This window comes from Theobroma umbraticum, unplaced genomic scaffold (genome assembly GCF_002168275.2).
Source record: "Theobroma umbraticum cultivar Fairchild unplaced genomic scaffold, ASM216827v3 scaffold_4.1, whole genome shotgun sequence".
Lineage (NCBI taxonomy): Eukaryota > Viridiplantae > Streptophyta > Magnoliopsida > Malvales > Malvaceae > Theobroma > Theobroma umbraticum.
Genome location: NW_018397258.1, coordinates 1180557 through 1206965, shown reverse-complemented (window position 1 = coordinate 1206965; position 26409 = coordinate 1180557). Strand labels below are relative to the sequence as shown.

At 35.6% G+C, this 26409-nt stretch overlaps 3 protein-coding genes across 5 annotated transcripts; 2 read left to right on the top strand and 1 right to left on the bottom strand.

Moving 5' to 3' along the window:
• Nucleotides 1-1169, top strand: LOC110414459 (zinc ion-binding protein). Its single transcript, XM_021425654.2, has 2 exons — nucleotides 1-263; nucleotides 645-1169. The coding sequence occupies exons 1-2, from the start codon at nucleotides 166-168 to the stop codon at nucleotides 916-918; spliced, it is 372 nt and encodes a 123-aa protein (XP_021281329.1). The 5' UTR covers nucleotides 1-165; the 3' UTR covers nucleotides 919-1169.
• Nucleotides 1170-5655: 4486 nt separating this feature from the next.
• Nucleotides 5656-7356, bottom strand: LOC110413967 (metalloendoproteinase 4-MMP-like). Its single transcript, XM_021425004.2, has one exon. The coding sequence runs from the start codon at nucleotides 7187-7189 to the stop codon at nucleotides 6116-6118; it is 1074 nt and encodes a 357-aa protein (XP_021280679.1). The 5' UTR covers nucleotides 7190-7356; the 3' UTR covers nucleotides 5656-6115.
• An 8378-nt stretch (nucleotides 7357-15734) lies between these two features.
• Nucleotides 15735-19720, top strand: LOC110413771 (squamosa promoter-binding-like protein 7). 3 transcript variants are annotated; one of them, XM_021424723.2, is made up of 4 exons: nucleotides 15735-15768; nucleotides 16263-17132; nucleotides 17474-17595; nucleotides 19074-19720. In XM_021424723.2, the coding sequence occupies exons 2-4, from the start codon at nucleotides 16426-16428 to the stop codon at nucleotides 19526-19528; spliced, it is 1284 nt and encodes a 427-aa protein (XP_021280398.1). In that variant the 5' UTR covers nucleotides 15735-15768; nucleotides 16263-16425; the 3' UTR covers nucleotides 19529-19720. The 3 variants fall into 3 exon arrangements, with proteins under 3 accessions (XP_021280398.1, XP_089639186.1, XP_021280397.1); XM_089783060.1 differs by lacking the exon at nucleotides 15735-15768 and adding an exon at nucleotides 15998-16059; XM_021424722.1 differs by lacking the exon at nucleotides 15735-15768 and having other exon boundaries at nucleotides 16134-17132.
• Nucleotides 19721-26409: the final 6689 nt, after the last annotated feature.

Below are 26409 nucleotides of genomic sequence, written 5' to 3'. Positions count from 1 at the left end.
TACACCGACTCTGAAACCATCACTCTTTCTTTATATATACATATGGCTCTCTTGTAGTTATCTCTCTTTCTTGGGCTTCTTTTTTTGTGTTCTCTCTGTCAATCAAATCATCTTCTTCTTCGTATTGTTCTCTTAAGTATTCAGCGAAATTCAAAGCCTTCAATAATGGTGGACCTTCAAACTGTTTGCTGCATGTGCGGCGACGTTGGTTTCCCTGACAAGCTCTTCCGCTGCAACAAATGCCGCCACCGTTTTCAACATTCGTATGGATTTTTCTCATCATTTAACCATCATCATCATCATCATCATCATGTATGCATATGTTATGATGATGATCATCATCATCATGGGCTTGATAGCTACCCTTAACTGAATTCATCTTATCATCATCACAGGTAGATAACTGGATACCCATCTCCACCAAGCAACACCACCCAACAACCACCACCAAACATCATGCTTTCGTAATAACACCAGTGAAAACATCCCAGGCAATCATCATCATGAACATGTTCATCATCCTATAATGATATTCTTTCCAAAGCTTACAAATATAGTTCATGCTTTCATCAAACCCATACGAATTTCTAGTATATTTTATGGTTTGACACTTGTACTTAAAACGATTTTATTGAATCTGGCAGGTATTGCAGTAACTACTACAGTGAGTTGGAAGAGCCGATTGAACTGTGTGATTGGTGCCAAAGCGAGGAAAGAAGCTCAAGGCACGGAAGCTCTTCAAAGAAATCATCAGCCGGAAACGAAACTGGAATTACAAACCGATCCGAGTATTCGGGTACTGACAAAATCAAGCAACACGATCGAGACGAGAGCGCTGAGAAAGGAAAGAGCAGCGGGACGCCTTCCCCAAGGCCTACGACACGCAGGTACAAGCTTCTCAAGGATGTGATGTGCTAAAAAAAACAAAAAGACTTGAAAAAAAGAAAACCCACAAAGAAAAAAAGAAGAGAGTTTGTGTCGAGTCTGTGTTGATAGTAGCAAATGTTCATAAGTTGTTTATCCCAGTGTTTTCTTTCTAGGGTCAAGGATGAATTTTGGTGGAAGTATGACTTTCACTTTTCTTTCAGTAAGTTGTTAATAATAAAATAATGTAACTTTAATCAAATTGGATCGGTGGCACAAGTTTTTAAGCCTTTTTTTCTCTTCAATCCGGTGTTTGCCTTCCCTTTCTGTCCCACTAGTAGCTCAATTTGACATATTTAGGCCAAAGTTTTGCAAGATGAGAGAAAAAATTCTTGATCCATGACAGATTAGATAGGTTTCGTGCATGAAAAATGTTGGATCATCTGACTGACATAACAAAAGTTGGATAACCTATTCAAGTCATTGGGGAATTGGTCCCTGAGAAAACAGTGAATTTTCTTTCCAGGCTGAAATGTTTGGATCAGTGACCTAGCTCGCCAGCTTTTTTGCGTAAGGAAGAAACAAGAGAGTGTCTATCATCTAGCTAGGGTTTGTTTCGTCATTGGGGAGGAGTTGCACCTTCGTTTCCTTTTTACTTTGTGAGTCTGTTAAGGAGAATTCAATGCACTTAATTGGTTGCCTTTCGGCCAAAGAATTCATAGTACCTAAAGCTGCAAAGTTTTTACAGATTCATTGAAAGGCCTTTAATAGCTAGGCCCTCCATTATTACTTTTGAGGAAGGAAAAAACAAGCAAAGACTTGCCTGCAAAAAAGGGGTATTTTATAGCAAATTATTTCATACAAAAAAAATTTTATGATTAGTGTTTCTTGGGCTTTAACTGGAGACAGGAAGAGGACTTGGCTCCTTGGCCATTCGCTTAAGTCATTGGACTGTTGATATTTCTAACATGCTTGTACTGCAGTCTGGACCCGTAGTTGTATGAAATTATCTCCCAAGTACAACAAGCTGATAGGGTCTCGTCCACTGTATCTGTTTTGGCCATTTATGAGAAACCAACAAAACCCTTTCTTATTGGGGGCTCTTGAATTGGACATTGAAGCCAATGACCTTTATCTACCGCAATCCCTTTTTTCTTTTCTTTTTCTCTTACCCTCTGTTGATGGCACCCAAGGCTGACTCAATCATTTCGCTACCCAAATCTCTTTCTCTCTCCGTCTCTCGTTTTATCTCCTTCTATTCCTCCTTTGTTTTTTAACCTTCTCTTCCACAAGTTTGGCCTGACCTCTTCATGTGAACCTGATTTGAAGAAGAAGGAAAGTCCCCATAAATAAAAACATCATGACCCAATTTTTCATCCGTCGATACTTCCTTTTTTCTTTCGAAACAATCATGGAAGAGTCACATGGCCGCTGCTCCCTCTCTCCTCACACTCTCCTCCACCTTCCATTAACCAACTTACAAGCAAGTCGTTAGTATATTGCAGGATCTTTGCAGATTAACATGCAACGATTCGAATATTCTGTAACATGTCTTTATATTTGTTTGCATTCCATTTAAAAAACAAGCTCGTCCTTAGGATTGCATGTGAGCAGGCATATCGAATTAAACTTTTTGAAGCAATATTAGGGTTTTAATTTTTATTTTATGTCTCAGGTAAAAGTTTCAATATCTGATTCTGTACTGGATCATATGTTATTTTCCTAGGGTTCCAAATAAAACCAATAACTTTGTTTCTATGTTTCTATTCCTTCTCCACGCATTCATGATTAGAGAAATATATATATTATATTATTTAAAAATAAATTACGTAAATATCATTCGAATCTACTGTCATATTCTATTAAATTATAAAACTCATTAGGACGTTATATATGTGTTATGGTTAGGAAGTAAATGAGCCAGAACGCTTGGACATAGCAAAAATTAGCTTAGCTTGAACTGGAAGTGATTTTTAGCATCAGCAGCATGAAAGAATATTCTAGATGATGTCTATTTCTTCGTACCAATATCCCCCCCCCCCCCCCCCATTAACCTCTAATCGAAATTTCTCGAAAGAGTTGAAAGTGAGAACAATACTTTTTCGTTGTTTCTTCCATCTTTATTCACTTTGTCTATGAAAATGTAAGCTTTAAATATTTCATGAATAATTTCTCTAGCAGCCAATTGAAGTTTATAAGAATCTTTAAGCAGATAATTAGCTGATTAAACTTTCATAAAGTTCCAAAGCAAATATCAAAAACATTCACATCTATTAAATTAAGAATATATATATTGTGAACTTAAATATATAAGACTCTCTAGTTACAGTCCATCTCTTCATTTTAAGTTACAATTTCATTTTTAAAAAAATTAATATCATATTTCGTTGTTATCTCTCAGTGATAGATTAGCATATGATAAAAATATATTAAAAACAAAACCTCGTGTCCATTAAATTAGATTATAGTAAAAAATTTAAATACAAATAAAAATTTATTGCTTGATTATTTGTTGGGTGAAGTGTTAATTTCCGCCAAGACAAAGATCGTGGCCTCGAATTGCGTATAAAAGTTTCGCAGTCGGTACACGTGGACAGGCTTGTGAGTGAACACATGGATGCCATTAACATCGAAATTGTCAACTCCAAAGCACCTCGTAATCTCTAGTGTCTACTCAATGATGACAAAGATGATGGGAAAAAGGCCGCTCACAAAACTATTACTGCTTGCTAATTTTTAAATACCCATCGGTCAAATTTTTTGCTAAAAAGATAATGGGCAAAGCCCCATTATCACGTTGCTGTTGGTCAATTCTCTGTTTGCCTTCACACTAAATAATTTAATTTGGTACAGCAGCTTTTTTGATAAACATGATCAGGTTGGTTATAACGATGATAACCCTTTTGGTCCTTTTCTATTGTTTCTCAATATTATAATGCACGTTAATCAACTCGTGAATTTGTTGGTGGAGGCCATTGGGTGGAGAGAGAGAGAGAGAGGGAGAAATGGTATGGCTGAGGTCCGCCAAGGTACTAGCCATAGGTTAGACTTGGAGATTGAATCAGTGTAAAGAGGCTTTCAGCAGGGTGTAGATGCATGGCATTTGCTTGAAATAGAGATTTGATCATACAGAATATAATTAATTTAATTATTAATTAGACGTCTAAAAGATTATCATAATGGAAACCATATCTATTCTAGGCTTCTAGTTCTTTCTTTGTCCTTCCAAATCAATAAGTAGACATGTGGCAACACACATAATCAAGATCAAAAAAGATAAGATCAATATCTCCAAAGGGGATGAGCATAATTTGATAGGACTTTCTTTGAGATACTACGGGGTTCAGTAGACTTGGGGACCACAGAATATTTCTCTTGTGATTTGATATAAATATTTGATAATTGATAGCAGTTGAGTTAATTGAACAAGAACGGAAACAGATTGCTTTCAGTAGACAACGCATGCCCTATATCTCTCACTATCTTGGAATGATAAATAAGTAAGACGTGTGGAAATGAATTCAATGTGTTAACTTCTACACCTGGAAAATGGCGAATGAGATGCATGAATCTTATCCATGATTTGTGCTTAAAATTACACTTACAACAGATACCAGCCCAGGAATTTATCGTACGTGACAAAACTGAGCTCCTTTGTATCTTACATTTGCCTCTAACATAGGGCAGATTTGATGCAATAGGCAATGCTTTTAATCATTGTATTCTTTTAAGTTATCAAATAAAATCTTTGACTAATTTTTGAATCATATTTTAAAAGAGACAAACTCGCTTGTTCACCAAAAAAGATATATAAATAATTTTTATACATTTCTGTAATGTTTTGATTTAACATACTCATCTTTTATACTTTTTTTAATTGTGCACCTGCTAGTTTTTAATTAATTAAGAATATTATTTAGTTCTTTTTATACTGACATGATAAATAAATACATTGGGATTTTTTTTTGTATTAAATGGAAAGTGGGGAGAGTACAGTGTCGACCCTTTTTGAATGCAAATAGCAAAATTAACTGTTAACAGCCTCAAAACCTAACATCTTCTGCCAGTGATCCACCTTTTAATTGATTTCATTTTGATTTACGTTCTGTTGGGGAAGGGATAGAGATGGCTCATGAGCAGCCCGAAAGTGAGCCAAAGAATCCGACAAATATGCACAGTGGCAATGAAAGAAAGAAAGAAAATAAAAAATAATCCTTGCATTGAATGGGGAGACGGGCATTACCTGGCAGGTCTCACCCTCTCGGTCTTGTTTAGCCATAGAGATTAGCCCAGAGGTTTGAGCTAAAGGATTGAGGCAGGGATTACCGAATAATCTACCAGACAAACATGGATTGATACTCCAAAAAAGAATTAATTAGGCAAGTAAAATGAGTTGCTATATCTATATGGTTCTGGGTCCCAACTACCAACTCTACAGTCATTTACTCCTTTTAGATAGCTTGATTACTTTAAAAATTCATAATGCCTTTTTTGGGATTCTTCCCATCAACTATCAAAGCAATTTGTTTAAGCTGAAATCGCCGCCCTCCTATGGTGGATGAAGCCACCAAGAGTCAATGCCGCCGCCCATGTTGATCACATCGGGGAAGAATGAAGGGTGGAAAGTTGACATTGACATTGACATTTGACTTGGATATTAGAAAAATTAAGAATGATCTCATGAAATTAAGATAAAAGATTTGATTTTAATATATTTATATTAAAATTTATTTTTTAATATAGAAATGGATAAAAAAAATAAGACTAAAAGAGTAATATAGGGTAGGTGGATTTGGTTCCATGATAAGGTGGTACTTATTTTTCCTTTAATTTCCCAGTCTTGAGTCATGAAAATTAAATGTTGGACTTGATTATTTGCCAAGTCATTTTGTTACAAATTAAAAAACAATAGAAAAATAAAAAGATGAATAGTTTGGTGGACCTAATAACTGATACTTACATACATAATTTTTTTTTTCAATTAATTCTAATAATCACTTTTAGAGTATGTTTAAAGATTTACATGAAAATAAAATGTTATCCTCTTATAGCTTCCTCCTATGTATGATGGGGACAGTCATTCTTCCGCTCCGTTTGATTTCGGAATCTCCAGTGATGACTTTAAAAGTATCCTAAATCAAAGGTCCCGGCCGCTCTTACTATGCAACAGAGACCGCAGAATCGAGACCTGATCACCATTCTAATCTTTTGTCTTTGTTTTTTAAAGAAGAAGAAAATGAAACAGGGACATTTACATGCAGACGCAAGCTGCCAGGAGCATCGACATGGCCCATAATGATGGTTCGAATCTCGAACCAACGGCGGGGTTTGCTGAAGTATCAGATTCCAACGAAGAACTGAATGTGAAATTAGGGTTTGTTCCGTAAAGGGATTGGACTCCTTGTATGTCATCAAGCGATAGATCAACTTTCTTTACTCTTGGTTTCAAGCTTGGGTACATGACAGCTCCTTTAACTGGACTATGAGCTAACCCTAACAAATGCCCGATCTCATGAACAGCTACTGATTCTAAATCTATGGCTACCTTCGATTTCTCCACTTCGAAATCAACTGCCCACGTCTCAGCTGCATCGAGATGAAGCCTCCCGCTCTCGGGAGAAAACGAGTGGGCTAGGATGCCCAACACCCCATCGAACGGCTCTCCGTCGCCATGATCACCAGCGTAAAACCCTATCTTGATATCAGCAAACCCATAATCATCTGTTTCTACAAATCTCACGGGGATAACGGATTCCCATTTCGAGAAAGCTCGTTTAAAGGTTTTTCTTATGTCCGATGAGCTCAAGTAATGGATCATATTGTCGGGGGAAAATCCATACGTCAGAGTCATCGGAATGGGACGTGCCCATCGAGGTTTCCCAGGAAAATATACGTAGTTTTTTGTTGCATGCAACGTAGGAGATGATCCTGCGTCGGGAACACCACATCTTGGAGCTAAAATTTGAGAGAGCGTGTCGAAATCGAGCTTGCCGGTGACTTGAAGCCCAAGCTTTGATTGGTAATAAATGACAGTCGACTCCAACGGAGCATCGAACATGTCATCTGATACGTCATAATCTTGCGATGTTAGATAACCGAAGTAGTGGAAGTATTTCTTGATCACCGACAAGCCGCTGACGTGGCTACCTCTTCGGGAATTCAGGAACCTATTGTGGTCGTGGTAGTGGTAGTAGTTACTGGCAGTTGTTTCAGTTAGTTGCTTGGATGCAAATTCGGGTGCTGGTCTTGCCTCCATGTAAGGCGGCAAGTTGTGGAGGAAGATGATGAGGAGAAGGGAGAGAGGGGGAGTGGATGGCAGAAGCATGATAGGGCAGGGGGAGAGAGTGGAGATTTTTGGATTGAAAGCGTGGAGGGAAGCGTTGTTATAAAGAAATAATCAAGTTTTGTAATGATGAGTTGGTTAGTAAATAATTAGGATTATTGAAAATATGATAGACGCATGATTACCTTTTTCTGTTGGATTTTGGGATAATGGATAAGATAGATTCATCATTACATTAAGACTTCCAAATGTTGTAGTGAAACAAAGGCTACTTTATAATGAAATTTTGAAGTAATTGTCTAGAATTATCCTCCGCATTTCATTATTTTACTTATAAGAATCATTTAGTCGGTTTTTTTAATAATTTTACGTTTCATATTTTCTAAATTTTTCATATTGTGATATAATTAAATTTAGAATTAGTGTTTTTGATTGATAATATAAAATTAGATGTATAATACAAAATTATGAAAAAAAAAAACATAAAACGAAACACAAAATGGGTGTAGAAGATTTTTGTTATTCCCTTACTTAAATTTTAATTCAACTCACATTTAAGTGTCTTAAAATCTATTCTTACTTTCTACTCAATTGGCGTTTCAAAAGTTGAGTGATTCTCAAATGTTAGTGGCATATATGTTGCTCAATGCATGGATGGGGGGGCGTAAAGACAAAGACTTAAGGATAAAACCTTTGAACTTTGCATAGAGTGACTGGACCCAGAATTGGGTTGTGTGGCACAAAGGGCAGAGAGAGGTCGAGGTGAGGAGGCATGTCAGGCCTAACAAACTCTAGTTGTAGTTTTGTTTTCTCTTCAGGGTGGGGAAAAGATCTACAGTGGTTCGGGAAGCAAAGTGGTAAACTGGTCGTTAGGATTTATCATTGTTGCTGTTGTTGTCAGCCACAGTTGTAGACGTGCGGACGACTCAATCTGCATCTTATGTGAAAAAACAAACCCTCTGAGAAAAGCGTCATGGGGGAATACTGCTCGGCTCTCGCTGTTCTTTGGACGTGTAAAAGACTCAATCTTCAACTCTCTTTGAAAAAGAAAGGAACTACCATTTTTGGGTAACTACTTTTAGGGTTGCTTGCTGATATTCCAAATTTCTGTCTCTTTGGTTCATATTTCAGTCTCGCCAGATCAAAGTACTGACAGTACCCCTCGCCTTTATCCAAACCAAAAGTTTTATTAGCTTTAGCTTCTGTGAATTTCATATGAATCAAAGTCGACTAGTGATAAATTAGACTAACCATCTATGATATATAACAAGATAAATTATAACAAACTAGTCAGGATACAAGAAGATAGCTTTAATTTGAGGGAAATCAGAAGTTTAAACTTTCTATTTTTGAGTTAGAGGTTTGGGATTTATGAATTGAGACAAGGACACCTTATGTAACCAAAAAAACGGAGTGAAAAGAACAAATTTATGATCTAAAGCAAGCAGGAGTCCAAATGAAATGTTGGGCCTTAATCTTGCTCCTGTCCTTAAAGAGGGAATACGACAACCGATGCCAGAACTCTATTTACATTGGCCCATGGCCGTGATGTAGGAGTAAGGTTAAGCCTACACGGAGACCATCATGCCTCCTATGAACCCAGCCAGGTCTCTGCCCATAAGAGTTTTTCTGGGTTTTCACCAGTTGAGGCCCGAGGGTAACCCCTTTTTAATAAATGACAGAATATCCAAGCAAGTAAGGAAAACCTGCTACAAAGAATACTGTACAGCAAATGTTTTCCACGTTTGGTTGATCTTGGGGGTGCTTTATTTCCTTTTCCGCCTTTGGGGGTGTGTAGTTAGGATCCATCCTAGGCTAATCTTTTAATCTATAGCTAAGGTCAAAGTAGTTTGGTAGCTCTTATGAGTCTGTAGCTGCTTTACTCAATCATGAAACTTTTCAAACAGATAATCTGAGATGCATATACTCAAAATTTAAATACTTACAACAAGATAGGTCCCTTTTAGGGTGAATTTGAAGCTGATCAAAGTAATCCTGACCACAATGGAACAGTTGACTACATTAAACGGGCACCCATTAAAGTCTGGATCTTATGTAACAAACTTCTATTTATGGTGAAGTAAATGAGTGACCCTGTCTCGAAATATTTTGTCATGAAAACTGAAAAAAAAAAAAAAAAGACGACAGAAAAGAGAGAGAAGGGAGGGAGTGAAAAAGTGCTAAATAATGAGGCATTCTTCATTAAGTGACGCTGAGGTGATGTTAGGAGATGGGTCCATATAATGCTCAAATCCAGTTGTACAATTAAATCAGGAGACAGGTTCTTTTATGAGTTCTCAGGGACAGGGAAAGGGCCCCTCTTGACACAGGCCCAGTCAGCTTTGATTGAAAATCTATGCCTGGGTCCCTTTGTTTGCTCATCTTTTCTTGCAACCATCATGATTCTCTAAACTGCATGACTTTCAACCTGTATATTGGGATAATCCATCCCGTCCAAGTCTCCAATCTATGCATCCTATTCTGCTTTCCTCTTTCATCATCTGCTTTTAGCCCTGTTGAGATAAGGTTGGACGGAATTGGCTTCTTCTTCATCAGCAATTGATTTCAGTTTTATTTTAATTAAGCTGATTATGTACCTTTCGATTCTGCTGTCGATATGCTCTCCTGATCGCCATCTATTTCTCCCATTTGGTGACAGGAATAAAGCTTGGGCATTCCATTCAATCTTTCACGAGTCATTTAAAGCTTTGGTCTTTACTCGTAGCCTGTAATTATTTGGTAACATGACTAGAATGATGCTATGTATTTTCCGCTATGACATTGACCGAGAACAGATTCTGTCCACATGGCACAAATGTTTTGAATCAGAATAACTACATACTCGTAAGATAAGTACCTTAAAAGTGTTTTGGCAGGAGCTATCCAAGATTAAAGAGTTACTTTCATTCTTCCCATTGACACTTTTCCCCTACTCCCAAGCCTTATCTATCTTGCATTAAAGCTTCCTTCACTCCTCGGTTCTTTCTTTTGAGTGAAAGGTCTCATTCGCCTCCTCTTTACACCCCCAACCTGTCTTATATCTATGTCTCCCTCAGTTTGAGGAAGGTCGTTTAGCTCATTGGGATATAAGAAAGTCATTATCCTTCTCCCCCACCACCATATCTCCAGTCCATAATTTTTTTACCAAGTAACTGCAGGGAATTTACTACTCAAACAGTATCAGCCAGGATAACAGAGTGAAGTTCTGATCAGGATAAACGAGTATATATATATAGTGTTGTAAGTAACTATTTCAATAGTATTTGATAATCAGTTGGAGAATTTGTTTATTCCTTGGGATCCAACGCGTTCATAAGCAAATAAAGAGAATGTTCCATTTATAGATTTAAAGGCCAAAAATTTGGATGGATCAGACCTTTCAAATGGTCCCCCTCTTGTTTTGTAGCATTCCTTTCGCCCCCCCCCCTCCCCAAAAAAAAAAAAAACCAGAAAACAATAAAATATGCAAAAATGGTCCCCCAACCCTCATCCCCATATCCAACACAAACACCCCCCCCCCTCCTTTTTTTTTTATGTTTATCCTTCTCTTTTGTAACCCTTCTTTGTGTTTCATTAAAAAACAATATAGTCTCAGACTTCTTTGTCTCTCAGTTCCCCCCAACTCTGGTTGAAGTACGGGAGAGACGAAGGGGGCGAATGGGAATTTGGACAATTGGATCCTCAAAAGTTTGTTGTTTTACACGTGTCAAACACCCACTTCGTAAGTACAAAGCGGGAGTTCCCTCCCCTCTCTCTCCCAGCTTTTCTGGAACTCCTTTGTTTTATTCTATAAATGTTTAAGCAGTAAATATTTTTGCCATCGTCTGCAAATGCAACCTCACCCCCAGTTGCACATGATAGCCGTACACGTGGTTGGATCTAAGGTAATTTATGCTTTGGGGTCCCACAACTTTGGATACCCCCGATGCCTTCTGTCTTTTTTAACTATACAATCTTTATGACAAAACCTGATGGTCAGCAACAGCCACACAGGGGGAACCAAAACCATACCTTTTTAGAGCCCGAGTGTCCTGATTAGCAGATTAAACTAAATAAGGATTTGATTGAATTGATTAGCGTAAGCAGTTTAGTTAGAAAATGACCTTTTATATTCTTCTGATATTGACAAGTGCCCATCAATGTCAGTAAGGGCAGCTAGTAGTAGGAGTAATATTTTTTTACTTAATAATCCAAGGCAGAGAAGACTGCAAAAAAGCCTTGAATTTCCATACCTGGAATGACCATGGGAGTTTTGTGGTAAACAATGCAGGGGGAGGGAAAGCGCGTGGGGCTGAGCGTTTTCCCACTGTCCTTAGTCACTGGTCATATTCTGCTGCGATCTGTCAACCCTTTTCTTTACCATTTCACGACAAGCAAAAGAGAAGTAATTGATCGGGGCAGGACTTTGTTGCTAATTACAGCCCGTTCCTGAGGGATTTGTCTCAACTTTTTCCTTCAGAAAACATTCAAAGCAAACGAAACAGGCCTCCATGTTATCCTTTATTTACGACCAATGCCATCTTATGTGGTTCCCTTATTCACTGACCTGAAGAAAAACCCAAGGACTATTCAAAAAAGAATGGCATCATACCAAAGTGTGGTCACCATCAAAACTAATATGGTCGATCTTTGGTGTATACTTGGAGGAAGATCTTTGCCTCGGAACCCCACTTTCATGACACGTGTATGGCCTCCCCTGATCGAAGATTGCGTCAAACACACTTTACAGTCTGTGTTGCATTCGATCACGACTGGGACTCCTTCATTTATGCTTGTTTGTATTCCTCCAAACTTCCAAATAACCCACTGCCTAGTAACTTAAACATACTAGCATGTTACCCGCGCGAAACGCCAAGAAACTATTACCGTACTGTAGGCTTTCATTTAATGAAAGAAATATTGTACAGATTTTATATAAATAATAGTACCAAAATGTTTTTAACATAAATTTTTTTAATAAATATATTTACAGACAAAAACATTTCATGTATTGATAAATGTAATTTATAATTGATTTAGATTTAATATTTTTTAAAAAAATTAAATTATATAAAAAAATTTAAATAAGTTTTTATTTTTTTATTATTTTTAATTAAATTTTTATATTTTTATTTTAAATCTTATAAATCTTTATATTTTAATTTTAAACAAAATAAGTTCTTATAACTAATGATTGATTTAGTTAAAATTTTACTTATTATTCTATACTATATAACATTAATATGGTATATTAATATATTATAATTGATGATAACATAATATTTTGACATATTATAATCGATAATGATATAACATATTAATATAACATAATATCATAATCATGTGATAATTTTTATCTTTCGCAATAACTCTATATAAGCATAAAATGATAAATAATATTTTAATTTAAAGTAATTAATCAACTATTACTCATAAAATTTATTTATTTTAAAATAAAAATATAAAAATTTAATTAATTGTAATAAAAAAATAAATTTTATTTAAATAGTTGAAGGGCTATTTCAAACTCCAAAATGTAGATATAACTACTACAAAAATGACCATAGAAGCTAATATGATGTTGTGAGTGTTAGTTTTGTAGTGTCGATTTACCCAAAAAAATTATAAGCAACTTGAATGGGAGTTGACAATAAACAATTTGTGCTATCAACATAAACCCAACAACACTCAATTCATTAATATGTGTAAGCAAAAAGATTTCTTTGAAGGTTGGGAGGTCTCGATGTCTTTTCCTTGTTATTATCCTCCATTAAAAAAATAGAAAAAACAGGAAAAAGTATTTCAGTACGAGTAAATGAAAAAAATAACCGAAAAAATAAAAAGAAATGAGGAAAAAAGGTTTCTTTAAGTTTTCCCATGTTGGTGACGTGTGATGACTTCTGCTTTGGTGGTTTATACGTCAGGAAAATGTACAGCATTGACTAAGAAACCAAGGATTAAATGAGTTTGAAGTTAAAGAATGATTGACAAAATAAAACTGAATCGAAGAAGATCCCACGCAACACAATAACGAAATTAAATCGTCCCTTTTGTCTCTTCCCAAAACTAAGAGAAAGACCCAAATATGCAAATAAACTAAAATGAGATTCATTAAATGGAAAATGAATACAAAACAAAGTAGAAGTGCAGGGCTCAAACTTTTGCCTTATATAAGAGCCAGCTTTTAGCTTTTAACCTGTATGGACACGACTGAAACTCGAAAGTTAAGTTAAAAGGTTCCAAATTACGTAGCAAACAACCTAATATGAGAAGCTACAACAAAATAACCATCAAAATATTAAACATCCAAGGAAAAAAAGCCAAAAAACCATGTAAAAATCTTAGAAATATGACAATGCCCTCTTACCAAAAGACAAAGGAAAAATTTAAGGGAGTGTTTAGTTTTGTGAATGTGTAGTACATTCTCTGTAATTTAAATAAGTGTGATGATTTTGCAACTTTTGATTTTTAATAAAAGAAATAGAGTGTGTTTACAATTGTAATGTCATTACAATTAATTTAAGAAATGTCATTCCCTTATATTATAGAAGAAAGGTAACTTTCTTTCAATAAAGAGAAAGCAAGGGCAGAAGCAAATCCACCGAAGGATTCCAATCAAACAGCAACAGAAAATAAAAAGTGATTGATCAATTGTTATTAACTTAAAAAAAATTAAAAGAATAAATCATTAACTCAAGAAGTTCAAAGACAAAAAAATAAAATATTCTTTGAATAATGTTTTTTATTATTCATGTGATAATTTTAGGTATTATTATTTTTAATATTTATAAGTTTAGGGTACAAATATGTATTTATAATTTTACATATTTTAATATTTAAATAATTAATATTAAAATATTATATTATTTTGTTAGTTATTATTTATTATTTTAAGAGATAAAGTTGAAAAATTAAAAATTTACGTTAAAAAATAAATTTATTCAACTTTCATGTATATATATATATATAATTTTATAAATTTATATTATATTTTTAATGAAGTATTTAAAAAATAAATATTATAATGTAATATTCATAATAATCATATTCCCTTCAATTATCATTTTCTCATATTATATAAAACATTATAAACTTATCTTTTCGACAATCACATACTCGACAATCAAATACCTAACAAAATACTAAATTCATATAAAAAATTAAGAAAGCCCCATTAGTGTTCAAAATACCAAAAAGAAATAAAGGGAGAAAAAGGAGTGGCAAGCATGTGAAATTAAAAAACTGAAATGCTTTGGAAATTTCGTGGAAAACCAAGGACACCCTCAGTGCTGGGAATGAACACAAAATTTAAAAGAATAAAACAATCTTATGATATTTTAAAATTCCGAATATATCATATCACATAAAAAATACCTATAATTTGAAAAGACATATATACCTCTCTTATTTAGTAAAAGCCCAAAAACACCCTCACTTGGTTTGCCAACAATTGTTGAATCTCACAAATTTACTCCCACGAAATTGAAATATGCCATACAAACTTGGCCATCAATTGGTCAGGCCAAGTGTCAACCAATTACATTGATTAAAAGATAGCTTCTATATATAGGTATAGATGTAGTACACTTGTACTTAGAATCATGAAAAGGATTAACGAGTGTTGGATAACCTAATATAGCTTGTTCTTTTAAATGTTTTATAATAATGGCAGGTTCACATTCGATAAAATTGAGATTGAAATAACTTAATATCTCATTTTATGTAAGAAATTAATTTATACACGTTTATCCGCACGTAATTTTTTTCAACAAATTTATCTAATGACGAAGCATGGAGAGTAATGAGAGCCCTTTCATTGCAATTGCATTGTTGACTCTCCAACCTTATTGAGTTTCTGATTCATCTTTGGTAGCATTAATTTTTGTACTATTTAGCTACAAAAAGATGGCCAAGTGTCTAACTATGAAGAGCATTTTACCTACCGCCTTTGGATAGAAAAAGAATAGATTCCCCCACCCCCACCTCCACCTCGAGGCCTTTTGTGGAGGTTGGGTTAGGGACCTAGGGCGTGGGTGTCCTTTTGTAGGGTACTCCGGCAGTGTACAAAAACATTGTTGCTATGATATTACTATCATTAATTAGCTTGCATTTTCAAACCACGTGGCCTTTTAATTTTGGTTGTGTACAAATGTGTAGGTTAGTATTTATGAATAGTTAAATAAAAAAGATTTGTATTTTAGAACTTTGGAAATAAAAATTGATTAAATAACTTTTCTCTACAAGTATCATGAAAAGGAATTTCATTTTCTCCAATGAAAGAAGTAAAAATTTTAATAATAATGAAATTATTAAATATTTCTAACTCAACACGTCAGACTCTTTTTTATTATTACTCTAATAATTATAATAATAACTATATGATAAATTTCATTGAATGTATATTATTAAAGTTCCTACCATTAGTATTAATTTATTTGTTCACACCGCCCTTTTGTTTGTTTTAAAGCTAAGGGAAACAAATATTTGGCATAAAAAACGGTAGGCAAAGGAAACGAAGAGGGAAGTTGGAAGCGATATATTGCAGACTTTGCACCCGTTTTCGGGATGAACGAGTCTGACAACCCACTCGAAGCGCGTTCCGTAGACGCTCGGTTCTTGCAAAGATTAGAAGAATCTATCAGGTGAAACTTCGAGTTCCCATTGGAAGCTTACGTAGGAAATGCATGCAGCTTAGCAGAGAGACAGCAGTGTAGCACACGCTCTTTGGACTGCGTCTGCAACTACACTTAATCCTGCCTCGTTCATAAACGAAAAGAGAAGGGTTTTTCTTGCTTCTCCTCCTCGTCTGATCTTTATTCAGTCCTCACTTATTGCAGCTCATATCAAATCAGTTCCAGCCCAACTTGGATTGGCCCACCTTCCTTCACTCTTCCCACGTGCCAAACTCTTCGTCTCACGTGCCTCTCTATAGGGTTCAGCTTCTCTCTCTCTCTCTCTTTCTGTCCGTAAAACTTGCAGCTTTTTTCTCATTCTGAAGCTCCTATCACTTCCCCATAGGGAGTACAATAACGAAGAAACCTAACCCTTCATTCATATTCTCTTATTATATCTCTCCTTTGTTTAAAGTTTGTTTGTTTGTTTATTTATTTCTTTAAGTTTCTTCTTTTGTATAAAGCAATCAGGGGGAAATGCTTCAGTCCTCTCTGCGTACGCAAAACCGGCAAAGCTAGCAAAAAGGATATCCCAAAGCTATATATCGACCGTTATCGCTTATAAATAGGTAAACAGAGCAAAGGGCACTACGGACACTGCACGCAGCAAGTGGAAAGACACAGATTATGGAAAATGGCGGGAACATGTTCATGGGGAACCGGGGGCAAACTGGTAATAGCAGCATTAATCTCGCTTGGGATATACGGGAACTTAACCCTACATCTGCTACGGGATTTGATTGGGGAGGCAACAATAATAATACTACTAACGGCTTGAACTTGTACGCCACTAGTACTGCTACTACCAACGCCGCCGCCGCCACCAGGGCGGAGACTACCGCCTCCTCCTGCACCACGCTCCCTGAAGTGAGTACAGCCCACCCGCTCATGTTTCTTCCTCACCATGACAACGCTACTCTTGCCCACCACTTGAACCAGCAGCACGCTCTTTACACGGGAGACGGGTCTCATACGCACCCTGACCCTCATCTCGTTTGTTTGAAGCTTGGCAAGAGACACTATTTCGAGGATTCTACAGCTCTGTCCGACCGGCACGTGGCCGGTGGGTTCACCATTGGAAAGAAAGGTAAACCATATTACAATAATAATCTCGGTGGTGGTGGCGGGGGCGGAGTTGGAATAGGGCCTTCCTCATCGACAGCGGTTATGGGACCTCCAGCGACGGTGCCAAGGTGTCAAGTTGAAGGATGCCATGTTGCGCTGGTCAATGCTAAAGACTACCACCGGAGGCATAAAGTTTGTGAGATGCACTCTAAGGCACCCAAGGTGGTGGTGCTAGGGTTAGAGCAACGTTTCTGTCAACAGTGTAGCAGGTGACTGTTAATTCTCCAATTGCGTTTCCTTTTCTTTCCATCTTAAAGCAAAAAAAAACTGCCATAAAAGGTTACTTAAAAATAGTAAGTACTACTATTCTAATTTTAGGGGTTCTTTTTCTTCTTTCTAATGATTAAAGAATGAAGGAACAGCGCAAAATGTTTGATTTTTTTTTTGTTGTCTTCCTCTTTTCTCTTCATTCTCATCTTTTTTCCTTCTCCTTCTCAATTATTGCGTCTTGGTATGGCGTTGGTCAAATTTGGCAGATGATAGGAAAATGAGTAGTAAGAAATCTTTGTATTTTAGTAAGCTGATGTATGAGTGGGCAAATGGGCAATAGGTTTCATGTGGTGTCAGAGTTTGACGACTCGAAGAGGAGTTGCAGGAGGAGATTGGCAGGGCACAATGAGCGTAGAAGAAAGAGCTCCCATCACGATTCTGCTTCCAGGAACTCTGCTCAAGGTGCACGAAAATTCTTTTTTTTTTTGGTTATTGAATTTCCTTGTTGCATGATTTACATGTGCCATTATTTTAATACTAGTTAGTCCTTATGACTGCATTAGCGGATTTTAATCGTGTTTTTCCAAGATGCACAAGGCTTCATGTCTCGGGAAAAATCATCTTTCCTTTTTATAATAACTGTTGGAATAATTAGAGTTTTGGAAAGGCAAGATAAAGAGTAAGGGAATCCCAATGCTGCCCTTTGAGCTTACTAATTAGAAAAGTGCATTTTTTTACTATGATTTATGAATTTTCTGCCGTTGGTATAAAGTTCTTGCTCCGTTAAGACTTGGGTTTTGTTGGCTTGGAATTCCCTTTTGATCTGGATAAGGTTTATCTCAGTTGAACCGGTCACTGTTTAATCCCTGTAGTTACAGTAAGGGATGGTCGATAATTAGATGCTGTGATATTAAGCCTGAGCAGTGAGCTGGTTAACTCTCTGACAATATGTTTCACATTTATTTGGACATTGTAACTCAAAGTTGCAATGGCTGTCTTCAAGTTCATGCAGAAACAGAAGCGTGTTTCATAGACATTTCATTAATTTTACCACAAAGATATGCCATGGAATGCACACTTTACTAATGTTAGTACGTTTAGGTGTTATTCTAACATGAGTTTTACTGCATTTGTGCGTTAATTAAACCTTAACTTTTGTTTGGGTTAAAGAAAAATCATTAGAATAAGGCAGTTCTCATTTAATCTTTGTCCGAGAAAGAACTGGTATCAGATTTGATCTTTTGAAGCTTTTCCCCAATGCTATCAAGCCTTTCCTCCTATATTATCCCGTTGGACCCTGTATCTGGCAACCATCTACAGATAGGAAAGTCGGAGGAGGGAAACTTCACTGAGAGGACTGGGGATATTCTGGCAACAGATCACGAAATTATCCTTTCCTTGATTTGAATAATCCATTATTTATTGATTTACATAATGTAATTGCCTAGTGATCTTCTTATCGAAACCAAGACCGATCATGGTGATAATGCATGCGCATGAGTTTTTATGTATGCTAATTAAGGAAAACACATTTTAGTATGATCAAGTTGCATTTGTTCTGATATTACCTCAATGCATGGTTTCATTGAATTCAACAAGGTTGAGTGTGTTGTGTTGAGCAATATTTCCACACTGAGCCATGAAATGGGAGTGAATTGGTTTCGAATTAAAATAAATTTGAGAGGCCAACAGGTACCGTAGGCATGCTTGTTGCTTCTGCTTACTTCTGTGATATTCTTCCTGTGAGCACTTAAAACACTTCAGGTGCATTGATCATGTTATGAATATGACTGTCGTCATTGTCTAAGCTTGTAACTGCAGACCATGAAAAGTAGATCACGCTAAACTCATTTGATTCGAATTGTGCTTGAGGACAAAGTAGTGTAGAACTTTTCTGGTTTATGAACTCGGAAACATGTGACTTTGTATGTTCTCGATAGATAATAAATTGATGACTGGGAGATTTCCATACCTATCGTCGCCGACAGGACGTGCTCTCTCTCTTCTGTCATCCAGGGCTGATTCTTGGATTTTCTCGTCTGATCTCTCCTCAAGATCTAGTGCTGCCTTGCGTGAGCTGATTGCAGAAAATCGTGCTGCCATCCTGGCTCGGCAGCTCATACTCGATCGAGACTGGCACTTGCACCACCATGCAATGGAAGACCTAGGAGACGCCCAACCTGGGTCCAGTTCTGTAGCAGTTCAGCAGCACCCTTCATTACCTGAGCCTCACGGTTGGGACAGGTTTCATGAAGCCGGTGCCCAAGTTACGTTAGACCTCATGCAAGCTTCAAGCTCAGCATTCGAAATGTTGTCTGTGAGGGGGAAAACTAAGGAAGAGGAAGAAGAGTGCTCCGATTTGTGGAATTCCTTGCAGGGAACACACGTAGTTTAAAATTCCCAGTAGTTATTGGTTTGTAACAGTTTAATTGCTTTGTTTTCTGGGATGATTATTGATTATCGACACTGTATAATTCATTCATAGTTTGATCGCCATTTCTTGTAACAGTAAGTCTGACCATTTTCATTCAATCTTGTAGGGATATTTTTTTATAGAATAAATAAACTCATAAATGCGTTTGAAGAATTTTCCAGCTTTGGTTTGACTCTTAATTTGAAGTGATTGATGCAGCCAAATTTATTTCTTGGAACATGCTTGTTTCGATGCTTAACCTTTCAAAGTCGATAGAAGCGGAGAGTGACTACAAACTTCGGAGCACAACCATTTACTTGGGGCAACATAGTCAGGTTGAACCTGGCCCCTGGTTTGTTGACTGCATCAAAATTTTGCAAGTAAAATTGTTGGTGCTAACTCCAGTTTCCATTTTTGAAATGGATTAATGCTGGAAGCATGCTTTGTTATCAATAGTTCTGTCATTCTTCACCATATGCCTTGCATTATAAGAAGTTAATCAGATTAATCTTTTTTTTTCTTAATACGAAGGGAATTTTATTAGAAATTTGGAGAAAAGAAAGCATTAAGTTTTAGGAACAAAAGTTAAGCAACAAAGGGAAAAATTTTCTGTTTCTACAAATTCATCTATAATAAAATTTGTGTCTTTAAGAATGTGTTCGAAGAAAAGACCTAAAGCTCGATGCTCAAGACTTTTAATGCAATTCGAAATATGTTTCATTGGCAAAGAAACAATGAAACCATTGTTAGAACCAGTTTCAATAATAAGAGAATTTGAACTAATCCAAGAAAAGGGAGTGAAGAACAATAAACTCAATTACGGACGACATACCAATATTAAATTTTAGTAAACCCGGTAAAATTATCTGTGAATTTAACACATAAAATTGAAAATATTCTACTGGTGATCTCAAATTAACCCATGGAATTCAAAAAAGGTTCGTCTCAAAGACTAATCATCATCGTCCAAAAACAAGATAAAATCAGGGCAAGTGCCTAAGTTTTCTTTTTCCTCAAAGTGCATGCTACACAACCATAAAGGTAAGGTGAAGCTCTTTTTTCTATATCGGGCATGTTTGTCAACTCAACAGCTCTCTGATTGATTTAAGTGACTGGTTGTTTTCATGTGGGAAAGTTCCTTAGAGGTTAAGCCATTTAGAATTATATGTTTTCATTGGGGGTTGGAAAGTCATGGAAATCCAGACAGACATAACATGCAGACATGATCGTCTCCATCGTGGTGACCACTTTGTGCACCTACTCTCTCTTCTATCACTCTCAATGGAATTCTCTGTAGATCATTCGTAGTACTACATATATGGTTTGATGATAATCAAGTTTGAACTTTTACCTAACATTAAACAAAGTGGGTATTGGGAGAAATTAACTTGATTAAAGGAACAAAGCTCAAGTTTGTCACTATACAGTGATTTTATGTTGAATTTGGTTATTATATTAAAATATTTCATGAAATATTCATCACATTTTTTTTGTCTAAAAATCAATAAAATTAAATCTACAATAGTTACAAAATTTAATGAAATTGAAGTACAGTGAAAAATTCGACTTTTCTTCCCGTTTATACAAAATTTCAAATCATTAAAACTTTAATAGCATGATAAAACATTGTTGTAGCATAAAATTGGATAATTTCCAACTTCTACTCAATCCTTCTTAATAAGACATCTGACAAACTTTTACCTATCTTAATAGAATTACCTTTGGATCAATTAATTAATCATAAACCCAAGACATTGGGGGATGTTGTCTCTTCCCCAAAGAATAATAACCCATTTTGTCCCTTGTTGAAAAGTAGTTGAGCATAACTCAAAGTCTGCCGCAGAGGGTCCAGCAGATTCACCGACCTCAACCAATTAATAATACCCATCTTTCTCTAGAAAAGTATGCAGGACTGCTAATAATAGAGGCCAAAAGATAATTATGTCTGGCTAACTGTAAATAGTCTTAAAGGAAATTATAACAATGGCTATGCCATCAAAACACCTGTCAGCTTAGCTTAGGGTTGTAGGGATATGAGTTGGTATTCAGATGTGCAGAACTTAAAAATTATGACCAAAAATCAATCAATGCCTGCATAGAGTAAATTGCAACAAATCTCTTATTGTGCAACATTGTATTGAAAGGGAAAAAATTTATTTTAATATGATGTTGCTCAATAAGAATTTTATATCAATGTAAAATTTGATATCTTTATATTTTTTAATTTTAAAAATATTTTTATTTATAAATTCAAAATTCAATTTGTTGTATTGATTTGAAATCCCTAACTCAATCACACGCTTTTATTGTCTTTCAAGATCGAAAGTAACCCTCCAACGAAAATTCGCTCTGGAAACTGTTTGTCTAAGCCCCCACAGAGGACAACCCGTCACCGATGATCACGTGCGGTGCACGTGAACCTGCAACTCCGTATCGTGCCAAATCAGTTGCGGCCCCCACATTTTACATGACTGCTACAGCAAAAGAGAGCGTCCACGTGGAGCGTGCAAGCTTTGAAAAGTATTCCCTCCGAGTGCCGTAGTTGCATACTTGCATTGAAAGATTAGAGGGTCCCATTCACAAAGCGTTTGATCATCACAGTGGGGGTAGGACCCATCGCCAATAAAAGATTTAAAAAGACAGTGTTCGGACTGGGGAAGGGCGGGACCCACGAAGCTGGAGATTGGGGAGCCAAGGGATTTGGTGCACTCCTTCCGCGAAGCAATGCGTGAAACGTTGCTTTCGATCCTTTGTCCACACATGGTGGGAAAGGGATAAGACGCTCCGTTTCGTTTGGTCTTGGACCACTGTTTTCATCCATGTCAATGCTAATATTCTCCTCACTCCCTAATGATTATTGCTTACTTAAATTTAATGTGATTTTAAATGTCATAAAAACACCTTATTTACAACCTGTACGTACATTTTTTTTTTTATGATTTCAATATTTTTATATAACATCTTCTGATTTTTTTGTCAATTAATACTTTGTGTATAACTTTTTTTCCTTTTACTCAAATAATTATTTTTATTAATAAAAAAAATTATACTGCATCACAATTCAGAATAATAAATTGAAAAAAAAACACCTAATACAAAAATATGCTAAACCAAAAAATAAAAAATAAAAATCCAAAGATTCTCTTAATGACCGTCGAAAGGCATCACCATTATGCAATTTAAGTTCAACCCACAATGCACACTACTCTTTTCAAGTATATTAAGTCATTTTTTGTTGCAGATATCTGATAACCGACAAGCATTGAACATATTTAAGTCGATTTACTCTATTTTTACAAATGTATCCGTGTAAAATGGTATCACTTTTATTCTTATAAAAATTTATATAGTTAATTTTACAAGATAAAATTATAAAAACATTCCTAAATATAAAAAAAAGAGATTAATTTCAAATCAAAGGGTATTTCAAATTTGATAATTTTTTCCGAACAAATTAAATTAACAATCCAATCTTCTGTGAGAATAAAATTTATCTATAAAGTGTTCAATAATACTATTAACTATTTGAAAATATATTTATTTTAATGATTCATTAGGAGTTTTTTGACAAAATCAATGCAATATTTTGTTCTATTTTCTTCTTTTTTCCACGAAAACTGTTTACTTAACTTGTAAAAGGCAAATATTAATTGTACCATTTTGGCATATTCCCTTACATCATTTTCCTATCTCTTTGTCCATGAGCAAATTATTTTGGAGTGCCCGTTTCCTTTTTTAAGGTTTTCCTTCGGCAGAAAGATCTATAAAGTTGTTACACTACTTTAATATCCTTTTTGTCTTGCAAAAAGAAAAGAAAAGAAAAGAAAAAAAATGCACATGGGCTGATGAAACAGCATAATCACTTAATTATTTCAATTATACAAAACATTAAAAAGAATGAGGGAGTGAATTGTAACCCTATATGATATCATTTTCATAATTTTGCATCACTTATTTGATAAATTTTTTATATTAAAGTCACTTTATTGCTAAATTATTTGCTTTTATTATTAGAATTAAAAATCGAAATCCAATGCTATAAAAGAAATATAAACGAGATACTAAATGGAGACCGAGAATACTTATCCTATAAATTGTGCAATTGGACTTTTAATGTTTCTTTATGTTATTTTTTTTGCATTATTTTATCTTAAATAGGAGAAAAGGTTGGAACCCAACCAACAGAGCCAAGGGTTGGGAAGAGGAGCTCGTGGGTCCAAACCTCAGCCTAGTCTCCACTTTCTGGTCCGTAAGTTAAGTGGGCCATGTCCCACCATAGACACATTCATGTGCTGGCTACAACCATCGGTACCAGCAGCACCTCGGCTTTATTACTACTTCTTTCGTCTGTTGGGTTTCACAATAAAAACCAACTCATCTTTCCTTCTATCCTTTGTTACTTTGTTTTTCACACATTTATGTGCATCCGCCGGTTATTCAATCACTCATTTGTCTGCAAACTCTTTATCTTCGTTTTTACCAAAAACTCTTTGCCAATTATTTAAACTCTATCTACACCTTTTATAATTTTTTTATTAACATTATGTGAATATCATTATAAATAATTTTTATTCTCATCAATGTTTAAATTATTAATTTTATTGAGTAAAATTTTAAAAAAATATCATTTAATGTAAACAAGAAACTTCAACAAATTTTTATTTGGTTCTCGAGAAAAAAAAAACAGATTTAAAACTTTATAAAGAATATAAATAACTAATCATGTGCCCCGCAAATAAACGAGCAAAGTCGCAATTATTTGTTCATGGTTGCCAACCAGTTGTACGAACAACGTGAATCCACGAACTGTCGGCTAGATTCAGAACTTTGGAGTAGATGCTCCAGAGAGGAGTGAGAATTGGCCCCATGGATAATTTTTTTCTTTCTTTTTAACCATGGAGTAATTGAAATCTATACACACGCACGAGTGACGTGAGGAATACAGCATTTGCTTTCCAGGTTTAGTACTACTAATGCAGCGATGGAATCAAAATTTTACGTTGAAGAGGATAAAAATAAGAAATTTAATATTTGTATGAATAAAATTGTAAATTTTTTTTAAAAAAACAACAAAATTATAAAATTAAAAAAATATATTAAATTTTAAAATTTTAAGGAGACGGCCCCCCATTAGCCCCCTCCCTCTGCCTCTATACCCACGGTTTCTCTCTAGTATACCAGAGAGATTAAGTAAAAAATCATGTGGTATTCATGAAAATAGAGACTATTGTCTCATCCGAATAGAGGGTGGAACGTGGTTTTGATTAAAAAATAATTATGTACTTAATCAAAGTTATGTATATGCTTGCATGTATATTAGCTAGTGAGTTGAATTAGTCTTCTTTAATGTCAAGCTCAGCTTTTTAAAAAAGTTAAAATGGGATAATTCAATCTCATATAAAATAAGTAAGAGTATAAATGTGAACGCTATATAATTTATCAAGTTAATTTTTTAAAAATAAAAAAGTAACGATCTTATGACAAATTGATACCAAATTAGATTCGAAACCATATCAAACACTTGCAAAAGGAAAGTAAGTAATGTGACCAACAATGACTAGCAATGCAATAAATGTTGTTATTTTCATTATGTACTTAATAGTGTTAATTAAAGCTCTTCTAGAATGCTACATGCCATCCCTAATTCAAATCAAAGAATGTGGAACGCGACATCTTTTCGTAAGATTCTTCTATCTTAGAAGTCGCGAATTAGACCTTTGGGTATATCTGGAGAACAAAACAAACAACAAAAGATTAGGGTTGAAGTTAAAAAACAATGACATCCTTAAATGGGAACAAATAATTTTTTTAAAAAAGTGGAGGGACCCACAATTAAATTTCCTCGAAGTTGCAAGGAGGTTTCCGAATGATTCGAATACATAATTCTCGTGAAAGGAAGGAAGGGGGGCATCGGAATAAAAACAAACACAAGATCTCAATCATCCATCACTTTTGTAATCATCATTAGCAACAAAGTGCCAACTTTCATCTCCCGAATGTCGTGTGACCAGAAAAATAAGAACAGGGCTTTGCCCCAAGCTCACTTTCATCACCTTTTGTTTTGTCGTGGAACAAAACATTATGGTATGCCTAGCGTTGAACTAACTGTACGGACAAGAAAAGCTCGGAGGAGAGTGTCAAACAGCATCGACAGCAGATTTCTTTTTTTCCTTTTTTTGGTGGTGGGTGCATAAATCGTTTGTTATGCAGAATCAAGCGTCGGAACTTGACACCCTTTTTCTTTTTTTTTTTGATTTATGTGAGAGGGTTATTATTCAAAGTCGAAGGCACGGAGTTACAAAGGAAATGTGGGTACCTTCCTTGAGCAAGTTATACCGGTCGGGATCGATCAAATCAAAGGTTAAATTTTGCAAGGTAGAGATCTAGGAAGGCGATACTCTGTCTGAGGGTAGGCCCCAAGGCCCAAGCCATGGGCCACTTTCTTTAAACAGCTTTACCATTATCCCATGTCCTAACAAAAACATAGCCACACAGAAATGATGATGATGATGATGATCGTATGAGGGAGAGAGAGAGAGAGAGAGATATTCTGAGACATCAGATTGATTTTCCTACATGATAACTTTGCTTTGGTACGTCCAGCCTCCATAGAGGAGACAGCTTGATTGCTTGAGCTCCTCCCTCCATAGTCCCTCACTCCCTCTCCCTTTAACTTACAATTTTCGCAGAAAATTCGTACCATGTCTCTCGCTCTCCCTCTCTCTCTCTTTTCTTTATGTATTTTCCAGGAAAATTCCAGTACCAGACAAAAGGATAATAATGCCATTCCCAAAATGCAAAAATAAACCTGCAAAGTGCACAGCCTGTTGCTGCCTAAACTATACTACTACCTGAAAAGAAAA

Coding starts and splice junctions, on each gene's coding strand:
- LOC110414459 (XM_021425654.2), top strand. CDS start 166: ATGGTGGACCTTCAAACTGTTTGCTGCATGTGCGGCGACGTTGGTTTC. Junction 264..644: donor CGCCACCGTTTTCAACATTC/GTATGGATTTTT, acceptor TGAATCTGGCAG/GTATTGCAGTAACTACTACA.
- LOC110413967 (XM_021425004.2), bottom strand. CDS start 7,189: ATGCTTCTGCCATCCACTCCCCCTCTCTCCCTTCTCCTCATCATCTTC.
- LOC110413771 (XM_021424723.2), top strand. CDS start 16,426: ATGGAAAATGGCGGGAACATGTTCATGGGGAACCGGGGGCAAACTGGT. Junction 17,133..17,473: donor TTCTGTCAACAGTGTAGCAG/GTGACTGTTAAT, acceptor AATGGGCAATAG/GTTTCATGTGGTGTCAGAGT. Junction 17,596..19,073: donor TTCCAGGAACTCTGCTCAAG/GTGCACGAAAAT, acceptor TGTTCTCGATAG/ATAATAAATTGATGACTGGG.